General features: G+C 41.5%; 1 protein-coding gene across 1 annotated transcript in view; it reads right to left on the bottom strand.

The window, feature by feature from the left end:
* LOC133562846 (NT-3 growth factor receptor-like) overlaps nt 1-19,778 on the bottom strand; it is a 98,473-nt gene that overhangs the window by 31,764 nt on the left and 46,931 nt on the right. Inside the window, exons 11-12 of the mRNA XM_061916653.1 lie at nt 16,354-16,400; nt 693-792 (exon numbers count right to left, since the gene is read on the bottom strand). Of these exons, the coding sequence (XP_061772637.1) occupies nt 693-792; nt 16,354-16,400 (147 nt within the window). The remainder of the gene's footprint in view (nt 1-692; nt 793-16,353; nt 16,401-19,778) is intronic.

Consider the following 19,778-nt stretch of genomic DNA (forward strand, 5'->3'; position numbering starts at 1 on the left):
CACCTCATCTGGCTCCTCTCGATGTGGAGGAGCAGCGGCTTTACTTTGAGTTCCTCCCGGATGACAGAGCTTCTCACCCTATCTCTAAGGGAGAGCCCCGCCACACGGCGGAGGAAATTCATTTCGGCCGCTTGTACCCGTGATCTTATCCTTTCGGTCATGACCCAAAGCTCATAACCATAGGTGAGGATGGGAACGTAGATCGACCGGTAAATTGAGAGCTTTGCCTTCCCGCTCAGCTCCTTCTTCACCACAACAGATCGGTACAACGTCCGCATTACTGAAGACGCCACACCGATCCGCCTGTCGATCTCACGATCCACTCTTCCCTCACTCGTGAACAAGACTCCTAGGTACTTGAACTCCTCCACTTGGGGCAACAATGTAAATAGTCATACAAATAAAGAAAAAGCATTGAATGAGAAGGTGTGTCCACACTTTTGGCCTGTACTGTACAGAGAGCAATCATATTGCTGTCTCAAATGAGCCACCATTTATCAGTCGGATGCAATAGAAAAAATGGCGCTGCTATACAGTAGAATTACTGATTCCATTAAACGTGGAATCATCTTTAATGTGGAAAAAACTAATAAACATCACACAAATTTAGAAAAAGCTAGGGGTGGCGCAATAGTATGCCCTGTCAGAAATGTGTTCAGCCATAGTTAAAATTGCAGTGTGTGTAGACCTACCATTGATGGCTAACTTGCAATTTCGCCCACACTTATTGAAGAGGAAGATAACCACCAGCGTGACGCTAGCAAACCCTGCAAGTCCGACTGCTATAGAAACCTTGAAATGGGAGGAGGTAAAGAGATTATTATTTCAAAAAAAATGCTGTACCATTCACTTCAATCACATGCTCATAATGTTCCTGCATTAACCAGAATATAATAAATATTCTGAAGACTTCTGAAAAATGCCAATTCCAAATCAAGGATTTTTTCCGTTATTAAAAACGTAATTTGGACCCGGGATGTATGCTTGTACACGGTTTGATGTACTAAAGTTATACAAACCATACAGCAAACATATTAATCAGTTCTCATGCTCAGAAAGGATTGTGGGATGTGTTTGTTTTCGCCATTTCATCGAATGAAGGTGAAACAGTTGTTACAGCCTTGTTGGCCGTGACTCCAGGGTGCAGAGATGGCAGGCAAAGCGCAGGTAAAATGTATTTAATAATAGGATAATGCAGCAAGGAAGTGCAAACAATGCAAAATAGGCACAGGGAAAGCTGTGCGGCATTAAGGTACAAAGCACTTTGGCATAAAACATCGTAATTATCAATCCTTTGATTGCTAATCAAGGACAAGTGAAGGAGCCAGCGCTTAGAGAAGCAATGCTGGTTAGTGATATGTTGAAATCTTTAAGAGAATCAGTGAGGTATTTTGGACTAATAATTATGAGATTAGTTTTTTGTAGTAGAGTTTGAGAACGTTTATGTTTATCCAGATGTTTACATCAGTGAAGCAGTTGGTGAACTGTAGATCTGTATATTATCAGTGTAGCAGTAATAATTAAGGCCATGTGACTTATTAATTGCCCAAATTGAAGTATGTTAAGGTTGAAGAAGAGATGGCCAATTTGGGGGACACCTTGGTACAAGGGGGCAACGGATTAGGTGGCGTTATTGATGGATAGGAATTGCTGTCTATTGTTCAGATATGACTTAATCCAGAGTGCAGTGCCTGTAATGTTGACGAAAGTTTCCAGGTTCAAGAGAGCAATGGCGTGATTAATGGCATCAAAAGCTGCAAGGAGATCGAGAAGAATGAAGAGATTGAGGTGGCGTAGGTCAGATGCGAGGGGGAGGTGAATTAAAGACTTTGTAAAGGGCTCTTTTAGTGCTTTTGGGGGAACGCAAACCAGACTGAAATGAACTGGAGAGATTATTGACATTATGCTGAACTGTTATTTGGCTCGTCATTGCACATTCCAATATTCTTTGGCAAAATAAGATGGTTGAAGACGGGCCAGAAGTTGCTAATGGCTTTAGTGTCAAGTCTAGGTTTTTTGAGGCGGGTGTCAGAGAGTCAGCTTTGAATGAGGTAGAAACAGAACCGGAGTTGAGGGAGAGTTCAGTATATTTGTAATTAGAGGGGTCATCTGGTGTCTTATAAATCGGAATAAAACATTTGCTTTGTAATTGTACAGTTTATTTAATTGATTTAGATGTAATATACTATTCAAGTAAAAATGTTATTAGGTACATTTAAATTTGGTTGCATAGTTTTGATGTGGCTGTGCATGAAATTAAGTTTAAAATGCAATATTATAATTTATCAATTAGCTGTCTTAATGTTGTGACTGACGGTAAAAGTAGTTTATAGGTGATACTATTTTTTAGCAAAGATCAAAACGTTAATGCTGAAAGGCATGATACAAAGTTGGTAAAATCCTGAAACTGTATATAAAAAAGCAGAATTGTAAAATAAATGTTTAGAATGGGTATGTTTATAAACGGTTTTGTATTTACTGAATACAATTTTGTTTAAATGTTTTTTACTTAATTCCACTGAGTAAAAATGTGTAATAAAAAGTGAGAGTTAAATTCTGAGTCAAGTCCAAGTCTTTGGGAAGCCTTACAGTCATAGATAGACTTGACAAAATCATATAAACTGATTTTATTTAATTTTAATTTTATTTTTTATCATGAAAAAGGGAGGTTTTTTGGGTTGGTGCACTAATTGTAAGTGTATCTGGAGCCTATCTCAGCTGCACATGGGCGGAAGGCGGTGTACATCCTGGACAAGTCGCCACGTTATCACAGCCAACTTATGCTTGTTTAATGTAATATGGTTTACTTACTATGAATGCATACTTTTAAGACTTTTTATTGACCTGAGGGGACCCTGTCATTAATAGTCAGAGCATGTACCATGAATTTATTAACGTGGACCCCGATTTAAACAAGTTGAAAAACTTATTCGGGTGTTACCATTTAGTGGTCAATTGTACGGAATATGTACTGAACTGTGCAATCTACTAATAAAAGTATCAATCAATCAAGCAATTGTTGAAATTAAGTACTATATGATTTTTTTTTTCGTGATTGTGCAAGTCCAAGGTTGTGTTGAAGTGTAATTGTTGCGTTTTTCCTAGTTTTTGCAATTTTTGGCTCCCCTTCTTTGGTCTCTTTCTCGAAAGAAAAACTCTAAAATATCGGACAGTCCTCTGCCAAACTTTTTTTTACATTGAACCTTAAAGTTAAACAGAGATTTTTACTGGAGGAGGAGCAACTCTTTATGAACATTGCCGGAGACGCCGCAGAGAAGGAAAACAAGCAGGTGCACTCATTAAACAGAGGTAAATAAATGGGTTGTACTTGTATAGCGCTTTTCTACCTTCAAGGTACTCAAAGCGCTTTGACACGACTTCCACATTTACCCATTCACACACTGATGGAGGGAGCTGCCATGCAAGGCGCCAACCAGCACCCATCAGGAGCAAGGGTGAAGTGTCTTGCTCAGGACACAACGGACGTGACGAGGTTGGTGCTAGGTGGGAATTGAACCAGGGATGCTCGGGTCGCGCACGGCCACTCTCCCCACTGCGCCACGCCGTCCCTAAGGTAGAGGGGATTACGCACAGTGCTTCTATCCATTCACTTGGCAAACATCCACTCCCTGGCTAATAAGCTGGACGAACACCAAAAACACCTTGACACTAAAAACACAGATTTTTGTAGATCCGTTGTCCTGGGGTTTACTGAAACTAAAAACCAGTTTATTAACTCCGGGAGATCTCCTCGTTTGTTATGGTGGCTGTTTACATCCTACCTCAGGCGTGCGGAACAGTAATAAAGGAGTCTTATTGTTCTGTTAACATGGCAGCTTTGGAAATCTATCTAATTCCCTTCATCCCGATTCCCGACCTACAGGCAAAAGTTAAAAACTGCTAAGCCTGTAGACTTTAAAGAGATGGTCAAAGGAATCAAAAGAGTAATTACAGGCCTGTTTTGATTGTACTGATTGGAGTGTCTTTGAAGTTGCTTTAAAAAATCTTGGAAAACTCACTGACCTGTGACATTATATGTCAGCTTCTCTGTGTGTGTGCAGACTAAGACCTTCTGCACACAGTTGTGTCAGGCCAAGGAGATTAGAGTACCTTAAAAACACACTGTTATGCTTACCATTGGTTTTGGGTTTAAACGTATACATTAAATGTGTCCCCACAGTGTCATATCATTGGTGAGTTACATCCAGGTGAAAACAAATCCTGGGTGAGAATGATCTAATACAGTGCCTCGCCATAAGTTGTGCTGCAAGCATACATACCAATCAAGCTTTATTGCAGACACAAACGTCCAAGTAGACATACAATCACATACGGTACATAAAACAAAGAATACAGTCTATATCAAATGATATTAAAATAGTGCTTGTGCATATTCAGTAAAAGTTAAAAGTTAAAGTTAAAGTACCAATGATTGTAGGCATCCAACAAACAAATGCAACAATAAAAATATGCTTTTAAAATGCTTCTACACATTCTATAAAAGTGCCACCAACACTGATTTAAATGTAACTTAGATATTGGGTTTCACTATGTCAGGGGTGCCCACACTTTTTCTGCAGGCGAGCTACTTTTCAATTGACCAACTCGAGGGGATCTACCTCATTTATATATATCATTTATATTTATTTATTTATGAAAGAGACATTTTTGTAAACAAGTTAAATGTGTTTAATGGTAATACAAGCATGTGTAACACATATAGATGTCTTTCTTTCACGAAGACAAGAATATAAGTTGGTGTATTACCTGATTCTGATGACTTGCATTGATTGGAATCAGACAGTAATGATGATAACGCCCACATTTTCAAATAGAGGAGAAAAAAAGTTGTCCTTTCTGTACAATACCACATGAAAGTGGTTGTTTTTTAGCATCTAATTCATCCAGCTTCCATACACTTTACAAGAAAAACATTGGCGGCAAATTCCGTAGCTTGCTTGATTGACATTCACGGCACCCGAGGGTCTTGTGAGATGACGCTGGCTGCTGCCAGTTCATTATTATGAAAAAATGACAGAGAGGAAGGCGAGAAACACTTTTTATTTCAACAGACTTTTGCGCCGTCCCTTCCGTCAAAACTCTAAAGGCCGACTGCACATTTCCTATCTTCACAATAAAAGCCCTGCTTCATGCTGCCTGCGCTAACTAAAGTGTCGGAAAGTTGGCGTGCACAAGTGATGTGCACGCCAGCTTTCTGAGGGATCGCTTGTGCACGCCAGTTTTCCGAGACTCTGTATTTAGTTAGCGCAGGCAGCATGAAGCAGGGCTTTTATTTTCATAATAATGATCTTGCAGCAGCCAGCGTCATCTCACAAGACCCTCCGGTACCGTGAATGTCACTTAAGTGACGTCTTGGTGAAGATTGATGATCACTAATTTTTAGGTCTATTTTTTTTAAAAGCCTGGCTGGAGATCGACTGACACACCCCCCGCGGTCGACTGGTAGCTCGCGATCGACGTAATGGGCACCCCTGCTTTAGATACTTCAATAAAACCTACCAAAATTGTAGAGCCCTGTCCTCTGTATTGTTCTACTGCTTCTTTAAAAGCATATATACACAAGTCAGTGCTGTGCTTGCTCTTAAAGCCAAATGGGTCTTCCGCGGTGCAAATAAGATCCCCAACTGTCTATTATCACACTTTCCAGCACTTTAGAGAGTATATAGCATATTGGCTAGGGTGATGGATCGATACCAACCCTATCTTTAATAGGTGCAGGTACTAAAATAACTGTCAGCATAGCATCTGGCAGGATTCCATGCGTTACCAACCCTGTAAACCAGATTGAGAGCAACACAGCTACCCTAGAGCTTGCTAGTTACAGGTGCTCTGCAGTAATATTATCCATGCCACATGCTTTGTTATCAGTTAGTTGCCTGATGACTTGGGAAATGTCATAAGGGGCTGGTGTGTACCACTTTCTCCTCTATGTTGCCTATACAATATGGCTCACTTCAATCAATCAATCAATGTTTATTTCTATAGCCCCAAATCACAAATGTCTCAAAGGACTGCACAAATTATTACGACTACAACATCCTCGGAAGAACCCACAAAAGGGCAAGGAAAACTCACACCCAGTGGGCAGGGAGAATTCACATCCAGTGGGACGCCAGTGAGAATGCTGACTATGAGAAACCTTGGAGAGGACCTCAGATGTGGGCAACCCCCCCCCCCCCACCCCCCTTCTGACACTGTTGAATGAAGCAGCATAGTGATGCCTCTATAGTTCAGTTACTGTACATGTCTTCCACCAGGTACACCCTCAATGTTACATGGCAATACCGCTTTAACCCTATTTATATTTTTAACTTCCTTCCAGAAGCCTGTGACATTGGTGTCAAGCAGTTTTTATGCCATATAGTCAGCTCTCAGGGCTTTTTCATGCTTGCCAACAAAGTGCACTGCATATTTTTTTTATCTCGTAGGGTTATATGGTATACCGGTACTAGAATAGAATTGCGGTACTAATGAATCAAAAACGGTACTATACTCTGTTCGAAAAGTACCTATTGGCCATATTTAATTTTTTACAGGCGCTGCTTTCGATACCGTCGATCATAATATTTTATTAGAGCGTATCAAAATACGAATTGGTATGTCAGACTCAGCCCTGTCATGGTTTAACTCTTATCTTACTGATAGGATGCAGTGCGTCTCCTATAACAGTGTGACCTCGGACTATGTTAAGGTAACGTGTGGAGTTCCCCAGGGTTCGGTCCTTGGCCCTGTACTCTTCAGCATCTACATGCTGCCGCTAGGTGACGTCATACGCAAATACGGTATTAGCTTTCACTGTTATGCTGATGACACCCAACTTTACATGCCCCTAAAGCTGACCAACACGCCGGACTGTAGTCAGTTGGAAGCGTGTCTTAATGAAATTAAACAATGGATGTCCGCTAACTTTTTGCAACTTAATGCCAAAAAAACGGAAATGCTGATTATCGGTCCTGCTAGACACCGACCTCTATTTAATAATACAACTTTAACATTTGACAACCAAATAATAAAACAAGGTGACTCTGTAAAAAATCTGGGTATTATCTTCGACCCAACTCTCTCCTTTGAGTCACACATTAAAAGCGTTACTAAAACGGCCTTCTTTCATCTCCGTAATATCGCTAAAATTCGCTCCATTTTGTCCACTAAAGACGCCGAGATCATTATCCATGCGTTTGTTACGTCTCGTCTCGATTACTGTAACGTATTATTTTCGGGTCTCCCCATGTCTAGCATTGAAAGATTACAGTTGGTACAAAATGCGGCTGCTAGACTTTTGACAAGAACAAGAAAGTTTGATCATATTACGCCTGTACTGGCTCACCTGCACTGGCTTCCTGTGCACTTAAGATGTGACTTTAAGGTTTTATTACTTACGTATAAAATACTACACGGTCTAGCTCCAGCCTATCTTGCCGATTGTATTGTACCATATGTCCCGGCAAGAAATCTGCGTTCAAAAGACTCCGGCTTGTTAGTGATTCCTAGAGCTCAAAAAAAGTCTGCGGGCTATAGAGCGTTTTCCGTTCGGGCTCCAGTACTCTGGAATGCCCTCCCGGTAACAGTTCGAGATGCTACCTCAGTAGAAGCATTTAAGTCTCATCTTAAAACTCATTTGTATACTCTAGCCTTTAAATAGACCTCCTTTTTAGACCAGTTGATCTGCCGCTTCTTTTCTTTCTCCTATGTCCCCCCCTCCCTTGTGGAGGGGGTCCGGTCCGATGACCATGGATGAAGTACTGACTGTCCAGAGTCGAGACCCAGGATGGACCGCTCGTCGGGACCCAGGATGGACCGCTCGCCTGTATCGGTTGGGGACACCTCTACGCTGCTGATCCGCTTCAGATGGTTTCCTGTGGACGGGACTCTCGCTGCTGTCTTGGAGCCACTATGGATTGAACTTTCACAGTATCATGTTGGACCCGCTCGACATCCATTGCTTTCGGTCCCCTAGAGGGGGGGGGTTGCCCACATCTGAGGTCCTCTCCAAGGTTTCTCATAGTCAGCATTGTCGCTGGCGTCCCACTGAATGTGAATTCTCCCTGCCCACTGGGTGTGAGTTTTCCTTGCCCTTTTGTGGGTTCTTCCGAGGATGTTGTAGTCGTAATGATTTGTGCAGTCCTTTGAGACATTTGTGATTTGGGGCTATATAAATAAACATTGATTGATTGATTGATTGACGGCGTGTCATCACGTCATGACATTGCTTGTTGCTTGGGCAACACTAGTGTGTGAATGTTGTCAATCTGTGTTGGCCCTGGGGTGAGGTGGCGACTTGTCCAGGGTGTACTCTGACTTCCGCCCGACTGTAGCCGGGATAACATTCCGCACCCCCCGCGACCAATGAAAGGTACAAGCGGTAGAAAATTGATGGATGTATATATTGTACAAAGAGAGCAAAGTCTACCAAGTCAAATTCTTTGTGTCAAACATACCTGGCCAATAAAGCAGATTTTGATTATGGTCGATAGTCCCCATAAAAGGCTGCACACACATAAAGTACATGTGAGTACATAAAGGACTCCACATTAGGTGGAGTTATTGATGGATATGAATTGCTGTCTATTGTTCAGATATGACTTAATCCAGAGTGCAGTGCCTGTATTTTTGGCACTGCACTCAACAATTAACTGTTTTCCTCTGCAGTTTATGCTAAGAAATGCAAGAGCGTAAAATACTCAATTAAGACACGTCAATCTAGTACTCCACGTCTAAGACAAGATGAGAGATGGCCGGAGAGTGTTATAAGGCATATAGAGGAAATGGCCTCACTCTTGAACATGTAGCACTTGTTGAGTACATGTCAAGGACAGTGGTGCCCATTAGGTCGATCGCGAGCTACCGGTCGCTTTTGGTGGGTGTGTCAATTATTCAATCAATCTTCACAACAGGGGCGTCGCCAGACATATTTCACTGGGGCATGTGCCCCACTGTTCATCTGCAGTGCCCCAGTAAAAATTTCACCAATAAAAAAAAAACGTTTCAAAGTTTTAAGTCTACATAACATAGACAACAGCGCAAATAGTACTTAGTATGGTAATTGATTGCTACTGTATTCACTCCACTAACAATGAGCACATGGCTAATTAATATGGTAATTTATTCACGTGTGGATCAAGACTTTGGTTGAGAGAGAGAGAGAGAGAGAGAGAGGTGATACGAATCACTGCGTGAGGTAGGTAACGTTAGCCAACAACAATTTGTTAATTACATTATTTTGATTTTGATTTGACTCAAACTGTAACTCCTAGATGGATATGGAATGAGAGATGTTAGTGAAGTCCTAGCTAGCTAGGCAACATCATTGTCTTAAGTTGATGCTAAGTTAGCTAACGTTCTTCCTTGTATCAAGACAAACATATTCATTTGCTGTACGAGCTGTCGGGGGAATTTCCAATCAACATGAAACATAATGTTGGTTATTGTCTGCTGGTTCTGCATCAATGATGATTTGGAGTAAGCATGTGTGAGTTGAGTGCTTCTCAAATGGTTTTATCTTCAGGAAGAAAAACATTTTTCCATATCATCAAGTCGTGAGCCAAATTTTTAAATCATTCAAGTTTATTTCACAGAAAAACAGCACAGTAGACTTGTCTTGTTAATCGGTGTGACTTTGACTAAATAAATGGGTTGTACTTGTATAGCGCTTTTCTACCTTTAAGGTACTCAAAGCGCTTCTGACACTACTTCCACATTTACCCATTCACACACACATTCACACACTGATGGAGGGAGCTGCCATGCAAGGCGCTAACCAGCACCCATCAGGAGCAAGGGTGAAGTGTCTTGCTCAGGACACAACGGACATGACGAGGTTGGTACTAGGTGGGATTTGAACCAGGGCCCCCAGGGTTGCACACGGCCACTCTGCCACTGCGCCACGCCGTCCCTAAAGTAATCTTGTTTTGTCACCAGAAAAATGGCTACAGCTAAAGCATCTGGTTTTGTTTCCAGAAAAAATAGTAACTTTTCTGTATTTGTTTTCAGAAAGATGGCTGAAAATATCAGGTTTTGTTGCCTCATTTAGATTTTTTTAAAATATATTTCCATGTCTGTCCTGAGTCCTCCTCCAACTTGTTAGTCGGTTTGCCTTTTGCTAAAATACTCACTAATAGTCACTAGAAAAAAGGCTAAAATAATCTGGTTTTGTTGCCACAATTTGATTTTTTTCTCCCTAAACTTTTTTTTTTTCATGCACACATGTGAGTGCGACTCACTGAAAATGACACACAATCCACTTTTATGTCACAAGCCAGCAGTTGGGAACCACTGGTCAACTGTATAACAGTTACTGTAATATTTCCATGTCTGTCCAGAGTGATTGACCACTTTGCAAAAATGAAAAGGAGACGTTACAGTTTACTTCTCAGAAAATGATTCCCTGAACCGACACACAACAGTTGTTCATTTATTCTACTACTGTGGCTTTATTGTTTTGTGTATATTTTATAGTTTTGTGTATCTGAAATAGGATTAGCCACATTGCCATAAATGGAAATTAAATAATATAAAAGAACCCAGAGATGTAGGGGGGCTTTATTTTTTGTTTTACTTTTGTAGATGTTAAATTTGCAGATGTTTACTGCAACAAATATTTCAAAAAGATTCATTGCTCTTCCTTTTTGCTTTTACCAGTAGTAGTTTAAAAGTCTGGAGTAAAAAAGTGCACAAGTAGGTCAAATGCATTAGTTAATTTCAGGTGGTTAATCAAAGATCCATACAACATAATCTGATATGATTTCATAGTTTAAAGCACTATTTATGTATTTTTTATGATAAATAAGTGCTAAAAATGTGTTTGCTTGCGCGCTTTGCACGCTCACATCAATTATTTGTGCCCCAGGTGTGGCCCAGTACAGTATTAGGTCTAGTGACGCCCTTGCTTCACAATGACGTCACTTTCCTCACTTGATTGACATTAATGGCACCCAAGGATCTTGTGAGATGACGCTGGCTGCTGCAAGCTCAGTATTAAGAAAAAAAACACAGGCAGGAAAGCCAGAAACACTTTTTGAAAAGCCTAAAGACCGACCGCACGGTTCCTGTCTTCACAATAAAAGTGTTGTTCCATCCCGTCTGTGCTTAAAAAAATAAGAATCTCAGAAAGCTAGCGCACAAATGCTAGCAAGCTTGCCGTCAATGTATTTATTGTTAAAGTTAAAGTTAAATTTAAAGTACCACTGATAGTCACACACACACTAGGTGTGGTGAAATTACTCTCTGCATTTGACCCTAATGTTGTAAAACTGTGTAGAATAAATATAACATGTACACATTTTTGTCAACGAAGATTTGCTTCAGCCTGTGACACGTACTTATTTTCATAGTGCTGTTATAGCCAATATAGAGACTTACGTCATGTGTTGCCTTCATTATAAGACTTATATACGGCTTTTAATTTTTTGCGGCTTCAGACAGATTCGTTTTTGGTATTTTTGATCCAATATGACTCTTTCAAATTTTTGGGGAAGCCGACCCCTGAACTAACCACACTAAAGAAAGCACATTATAAATACGCATGAAGTGGACATACATGTAGGAATAATGTTAAATGAATAGTATACATTTGCATAAACTGAAAAAAGCAATACAGTTGAATTATATAAACAATCTTTCACTTTAACATTCATATTGAGGGACAATTTGCAGTCTCAAGGAAGCAAACATGCATATTTTTGGAATGTGGTAGGAAACTGGAGTGCGCGAAGAAAACCCACACACGCATGGGGACAAATGCACACTCCACACAGCAATGTCTAAATTGAGGTTCGAAGACGCACATTGCGTAAAAATAGACATTATTGTCGGTAGTAATGTAAAAAGATTTAGGTCAATTAACACTGGCTTGAACAAAAAATGGAATATGTAGCTTGACATACCTTTCTCATCAGCTTTTTCTCCTCTCTTTTGCGCGACCAGCTGACGCACTTCTGACAGGCCATTTAAATGCATGTTGTTGTTGTTTTTTTTTTAAATAAAGCGATGAAGAACGTTTTTATAATGTGTGTGCCGTTTTTCAAACTTATTTTAGCCGGTAGTATGTAAATATTAGACTATGTACAGTATACCCATTAATACAATATCCATCCATCCATCCATTTTCTACCGCTTATTCCCTTTTGGGGTCGCGGGGGGCGCTGGCGCCTATCTCAGCTACAATCGGGCGGAAGGCGGGGTACACCCTGGACAAGTCGCCACCTCATCGCAGGGCCAACACAAATAGACAGACAACATTCACACTCACATTCACACACTAGAGCCAATTTAGTGTTGCCAATCAACCTATCCCCAGGTGCATGTCTTTGGAATACAATATAATACAATATATCACTTAAATTAGTTTCATGAACAATGAACTTTTTTTGAAGGTGTGACAATTTACTCAGAAGGTGAGATGACTCCTGGAAATTACTGGCCTTTAATGGCCAAATGTATCGATGTGTGTGTCCAAGTTAAAGGAAATGGCAGGCTGTCTTATTTTAATAGATTTATTACAATCTTTGCAAAGCTAGATAATGTTTGCCGTGGTCTGGAACAATATGGCACACAAACAACTATCAGAAATGCAGCCAATATAACATACAGATAATGTGTCATGAGACATCCATCCATCCATTTTCTACTGCTTATTCCCTTTTGGGGTCGCGGGGGGCGCTGGCGCCTACCTCAGCTACAATCGGGCGGAAGGCGGGGTACACCCTGGACAAGTCGCCACCTCATCGCAGGGCCAGCACAGATAGACAGACAACATTCACACTCACATTCACACACTAGGGCCAATTTAGTGTTGCCAATCAACCTATCCCCAGGTGCATGTCTTTGGAAGTGGGAGGAAGCCGGAGTACCCGGAGGGAACCCACACATTCACGGGGAGAACATGCAAACTCCACACAGAAAGATCACGAGCCTGGATTTGAACCCAGGACTGCAGGACCTTCGTATTGTGAGGCAGACGCACTAACCCCTCTTCCACCGTGAAGCCCGTCATGAGACATGCAAAACTCAATTATATACAAACAGGATAAAAGTGAAGAATATTAAATCAGCTCAAAACCACAGAACCACAGACCACAGAAGGTCTTATCTTTGTCCATGCGGTGTCAGATGAAACATAAATTGAGCTGTTTGGCCACAATACCCAGCAATATGTTTGGAAGAGAAAAGGTGAGGCCTTTAATCCCAGGAACACCAAGCCTACCGTCAAGCATGGTGGTGGTTGTATTATGGTCGGGGCCTGTTTTGCTGCCAATGGAACTGGTGCTTTACAGAGACTAAATGGGACAATGAAGAAGGAGGATTACCTCCAAATTCTTCAGGACAACCTAAAATCATCAGCCCGGAGGTTGGGTCTTGGGCGCAGTAGGGTGTACCAACAGGACAATGACCCCAAACCCACGTTAAAAAGGGTAAAGAAATAGCTTAAACCAGGCTAGAACTAAGGTTTTAGAAAGGCCTTCCCAAAGTCCTGACTTAAATGTGTGGACAACGCTGAAGAAACAAGTCCATGTCAGAAAACCTACAAATTTATTGCACCAATTTGGTCAGGAGGAGTGGTCAAAATTCAACCAGAAGCTTGGGGATGGCTACCAAAAGCGCTGTATTGCAGTGAAACTTGCCAAGGGACATGCAACCAAAAATGAACATTGCTGCATGTATACTTTTAACCCAGCAGATTTGGTCACATTTTCAGTAGACTTATAATAATTTCGTAAAAGATCCAAACTTCATGAATGTTTTTTGTGACCAAAAAGTATGTGCTCCAATCACTATCACCAAAATATAAGAGGTGTAGAAATTATTGGACACTCAAAACTGCCATCAAATCAACATTATTTATAAAGCACATTTAAAATGTACCACAGGGGTAGCCAAAGTGCTGTACAATGGGCAGGTTAAAAGATAATACGAGGACCGATCAAACACAACATGAACAGAACATCATAAAAAAATTAATAAATAAAACATAAAAACAGGTTCACAGCAGGTGAATAATGGGGCGCCATTGCAGGATGGATACCCCTTAATGTTAAAAGCCAAGGAATAAAAATATGTTTTTAAGAGAGATTTAAAAACAGGAAGAGAGGAAGCTTGTCTAACAGTCAGAGGTAGGTCGTTCCAGAGCTTGGGAGCAGCAGCAGCGAAAGTTTTGTCACCTCTAAGCTTCAGCCTTATGTCAGGGACCGTCAGTAGCAGCTGATCGGCTGATCTTAGGGATCGGGTGGGGCAGTAAGGCTGAGGGAGGTCGGAGAGATATGTTGGCGCGAGGTTGTTTAGACATTTAAAAGCAAATAGAAGGAGTTTAAAATTGATTCGATAACGCACAGGGAGCCAGTGAAGGGGCGCTAATATAGGGGTGATGTGCTCACGTCTGCGGGTCTGTGTTAGCAGACGAGCAGCAGACTTCTGCACCAGCTGCAGGCCTGGCTAATGCCTGCATGCAGGGCATTGCAGTAGTCTAAACCAGGGGTGCCCATTACGTCGATCGCGAGCTACCAGTCGACCGCGGGGGGTGTGTCAGTCGATCTCCAGCCAGACAAGAATATAAGTTGGTGTATTACCTGATTCTGATGACTTGCATTGATTGGAATCAGACAGTAATGATGATAACGCCCACATTTTCAAATGGAGGAGAAAAAAAGTTGTCCTTTCTGTACAATACCACATGAAAGTGGTTGGTTTTTGGCATCTAATTCATCCAGCTTCCATACACTTTACAAGAAAAACATTGGCGGCAAATTCCGTAGCTTGCTTGATTGACATTCACGGCACCCGAGGGTCTTGTGAGATGACGCTGGCTGCTGCAAGTTCATTATTATGAAAAAATGACAGAGAGGAAGGCGAGAAACACTTTATTTCAACAGACTTTCGCGCCGTCCCTTCCGTCAAAACTCTAAAGACCGACTGCACAGTTCCTGTCTTCACCATAAAAGACCTGTTTCATCCTGCCTGTGCTAACAAAATAAGAGTCTCAGAAAGCTAGCGTGCACAAGCTAGCAAGCTACGGAGTTTGATGCCAATGTATTTCTCCCCCGCCCTCAGCGACCGCTTTCTCACTTGCTTGCCCACCCGCACACTCACTGACGTCACTCACCTGCTGCCAGACATTAAAGGGCCACACACATATGCTACTCTCATAACAAAGTGTTTAAAAACGAGTATGCAAGTTGGACAAATGAGATGCCAAATCCAACCACTTTCATGCGGTATTGGACAGAAAGGAGGACTTTTTTTTTCCTCCATTTGAAAATGCGGACGTTATCAGCACCACTGTCTAATTCCAATCAATGCAAGTCATCAGAATCAAATACACCAACTTATATTATTGTCTTCATGAAAGAAAGGAATCTATGTGTTAAACATGCTTGTATTATCATTAAATACCATTAACTTGTTAACAAAAATGTCTCTTTCATAAATAAATAAATATAAATTATATATATGAATGAGGTAGCTCTCCTCGACTTGGTCAATTGAAAAGTAACTCACCTGCAGAAAAAGTGTGAGCACCCCTGTTGTAGATTGTCACTGAAGGCATCAAAACTATGAATGAACACATGTGGAGTTATGTACTTAACAAAAAAATGTGAAATAACTGAAGACATGTTTTATATTGTAGTTTCTTCAAAAAAGCCACCATTTGCTCTGATTAGTGCTTGCACACTCTTCGTTGTCACCTGAAATGGTTTTAATTTCACAGGTGTGCTTGAAGCTCATGGAGAGAATGCCAAGATCACAGCAGTAATCAGTGCAAAGGGTGGCTATTTTGAAGAAACTAGACTATAAAACATTTCATTTTTTTCACATTTTTACGGTGTATAGTCTTGAAAATAAAGAAAACATTTTTAAAGAGAAGGTGTGTCCAAACTTTTGGCCTGTACTCTATGTATAGTTAGATCACCTCGCCTGCTGAAAAAGTGTAAGCATCCCTGGTCTAGGCCATAGCTCAATGTGATACCAATGTCAGAATCAGGCGGACAAAACGTTTTTTACGGCACTCAGATTATTGCACGTGTTGAATTAGCTAAAATGATATCATATTTGACCATTAAACTGGGTGTCTGGCTCACACGCGGGGGAACATTGTCTGTCTTGACTCAATCCAGGTACTCCAGAACCTATAGTGATGCCAGTTTGTTAATATAGTTCCTCTTAGTTCAACAAATTTGTCAATCTACACACTAGAAACATCCTCCAGCCCAGGAGGAGGCAATTGGCCAGGACTCAACAATAACAGATTGGTAAGAGTGAGAAGTGTGTGTGGGATCCATTTTGAAAGTGTGTATGAACAGGCAGAATACAGAAAAAGACTAAGAAAACATTAACACTCACCCAAAAGGTATCATCATGTTGGGCAGGAGTCTCTGTTGTTGAGGTGACTTAAGGAAAAATGCAAGCAGATGAAGACAGAATGTTAAAATACTTTCTGGTGTGCTGACTCAACGAGAAAAATAAAAATACCTGACTAAAAAAAAATCAGTAAGAATAATCACAGTAGATTTTCAAATGGAAAAAATATTTTATGGTGACTTAAAAGGGTCAAATAATGATGTTTTAACATTTTGTTGAGGTCAAGTCAGGGTTCCCAGAACTTTTTTGCACCAGGCGCCCTTTCAATGTAAGCATTCATTTCACAGACCGGCCTTACACATGTGGCAGACAAATATAGCAAAAATAAGAGCATGCAAAATACAACCCGCCATAATGCAAAATTAGTGGGAGCCCTATAGTTTCTTTGCTAGGAAATGTTATATATAATATACCATCAACCAGCTATGGAATGCAGATGGAAATAATTGTTTGGCAACAATCTGGCACATTTACATTTTATATAACGTGTGGAGTTCCCCAGGGTTCGGTCATTGGCCCTGCACTCTTCAGCATCTACATGCTGCCGCTAGGTGACATACGCAAATACGGTATTAGCTTTCACTGTTATGATGATGACACCCAACTCTACATGCCCCTAAAGCTGACCAACACGCCGGATTGTAGTCAGCTGGAGGCGTGTCTTAATGAAATTAAACAATGGATGTCCGCTAACTTTTTGCAACTCTACGCCAAAAAAACAGAAATGCTGATTATCGGTCCTGCTAGACACCGACCTCTATTTAATAATACAACTCTAACATTTGACAACCAAACAATTAAACAAGGTGACTCGGTAAAGAATCTGGGTGTTATCTTTGACCCAACTCTCTCCTTTGAGTCACACATTAAAAGCGTTACTAAAACGGCCCTCTTTCATCTCCGTAATATTTCTAAAATTCGCTCCATTCTGTCCACTAAAGACACTGAGATCATTATCCATGCGTTTGTTACGTCTCGTCTCGATTACTGTAACGTATTATTTTCGGGTCTCCCCATGTCTAGCATTAAAAGATTACAGTTGGTACAAAATGCGGCTGCTAGACTTTTGACAAGAACAAACAAGTTTGATCATATTACGCCTGTACTGGCTCACCTGCACTGGCTTCCTGTGCACTTAAGATGTGACATTAAGGTTTTACTACTTACGTATAAAATACTACACGGTCTAGCTCCATCCTATCTTGCCGATTGTATTGTACCATATGTCCCGGCAAGAAATCTGCGTTCAAAGGACTCCGGCTTATTAGTGATTCCCAAAGCCCAAAAAAAGTCTGCGGGCTATAGAACGTTTTCATTTCGGGCTCCAGTACTCTGGAATGCCCTCCCGGTAAAAGTTCGAGATGCCACCTCAGTAGAAGCATTTAAGTCTCACCTTAAAACTCATTTGTATACTCTAGCCTTTAAATAGACCAGTTGATCTGCTGTTTCTTTTCTTTTTCTCCTATGTCCCACTCTCCCTTGTGGAGGGGGTCCGGTCCGGTCCGGTCCGGTCCGGTGGCCATGTACTGCTCGCCGGTGTATTGGCTGGGGACATCTCTGCGCTGCTGATCCGCCTCCGCTTGGGATGTTTTCCTGCTGGCTCCGCTGTGAACGGGACTCTCGCTGCTGTGTTGGATCCGCTTTGGACTGGACTCTTGCGACTGTGTTGGATCCATTATGGATTGAACTTTCACAGTATCATGTTAGACCCGCTCGACATCCATTGCTTTCCTCCTCTCCAAGGTTCTCATAGTCATCATTGTCACCGACGTCTCACTGGGTGTGAGTTTTCCTTGCCCTTATGTGGGCCTACCGAGGATGTCGTAGTGGTTTGTGCAGCCCTTTGAGACACTAGTGATTTAGGGCTATGTAAGTAAACATTGATTGATTGATATAAGTTCATTAATGTACATTGTATCATGAAACAAAGATATAACTAATGTAATAAATGGTAACTTCCTATCAAGAGTTTAATTACACATCTATGAACAAGATTATGTTTAGCAGGACAGATGAAAGTTATGTCTAAAAAATGCAGTCACTTATAATTTATTTAATGTTTGTCTGCCAATCAATAACGCACTAGTGGTCGGGCAGCAGTGGTCTAGATAACATGTGATGGTGGTGCCTTGGTCCAAAAATTGCAACGATTTTGTTTCACAGACCATCTTCAAGTTGCTTTCTGACTGTCTCTTTAGAATGCGTTGTTTTGTGGGTGGTCTTATTTACGTGCCAAAGTCCTCCTCCAGGCCATGCCCTTTTTGACTGCGTCTTCTCCCTGTCAGCCATGTTGTATTTTAAGCGCTTCCATATCAACTCAACTGACAGATTTATTGTCAGTTACAAATATTGGCTTCTTTTTATCAACAATGGCAAAAACGGAGCATTTTTGCATACATGTGCATGTACGAGCCAGTTTGCCACAACAGGAATATAAGGAAGTTATTGACTACGACTTTGGACAACGACTGAAAAAACATGGCATACTTGCGCAAATCTCTGTGGGTCAACTTATGCCATATTTGGAGATATTTGCTGACGTAACCAAGACAAAATACTTCACTAAAGTCTCAAATTACAAACGCTTCGTTTGGAGCAAGTTTGAAAGAAAGCAAGATTGTTTTATAAAAATCTCTGCCATACCTCCATGGTTTGATTTTAAAATTTTCAGATTTAGGTGAATCCCAAATACACAAATCAGGTACCAACAAGTAAAAATACATTGGTTTTGCATAATAGGACACCATTAATTGGGGTATCGGACTGTCTTATTGTGGCAGTCCGCTCCCTGTACGATCAGTGCCAGAGCTTGGTCCGCATTGCCGGCAGTAAGTCGAACACATTTCCAGTGAGGGTTGGACTCCGCCAAGGCTGCTCTTTGTCACCGATTCTGTTCATAACTTTTATGGACAGAATTTCTAGGCGCAGTCAAGGCATTGAGGGGTTCCGGTTTGGTGGCCGCGGGATTAGGTCTCTGCTTTTTGCAGATGATGTGGTCCTGTTGGCTTCATCTGGCCGGGATCTTCAGCTTTCACTGGATCGGTTCGCAGCCGAGTGTGAAGCGGCCGGAATGAGAATCAGCACCTCCAAGTCCAATTCCATGGTTCTCTCCCGGAAAAGGGTGGAGTGCCATCTCCGGGTTGGGGAGGAGACCCTGCCCCAAGTGGAGGAGTTCAAGTACCTAGGAGTCTTGTCCACGAGTGAGGGAAGAGTGGATCGTGAGATCGACAGGCGGATCGGTGCGGCGACTTCAGTAATGCGGACGTTGTACCGATCCGTTGTGGTGAAGAAGGAGCTGAGCCGGAAGGCAAAGCTCTCAATTTACCAGTCGATCCACGTTCCCATCCTCACCTATGGTCATGAGCTTTGGCTCATGACCGAAGGGATAAGATCACGGGTACAAGCGG

Source organism: Nerophis ophidion, linkage group LG12 (genome assembly GCF_033978795.1).
Source record: "Nerophis ophidion isolate RoL-2023_Sa linkage group LG12, RoL_Noph_v1.0, whole genome shotgun sequence".
Taxonomy (NCBI): Eukaryota; Metazoa; Chordata; class Actinopteri; order Syngnathiformes; family Syngnathidae; genus Nerophis; species Nerophis ophidion.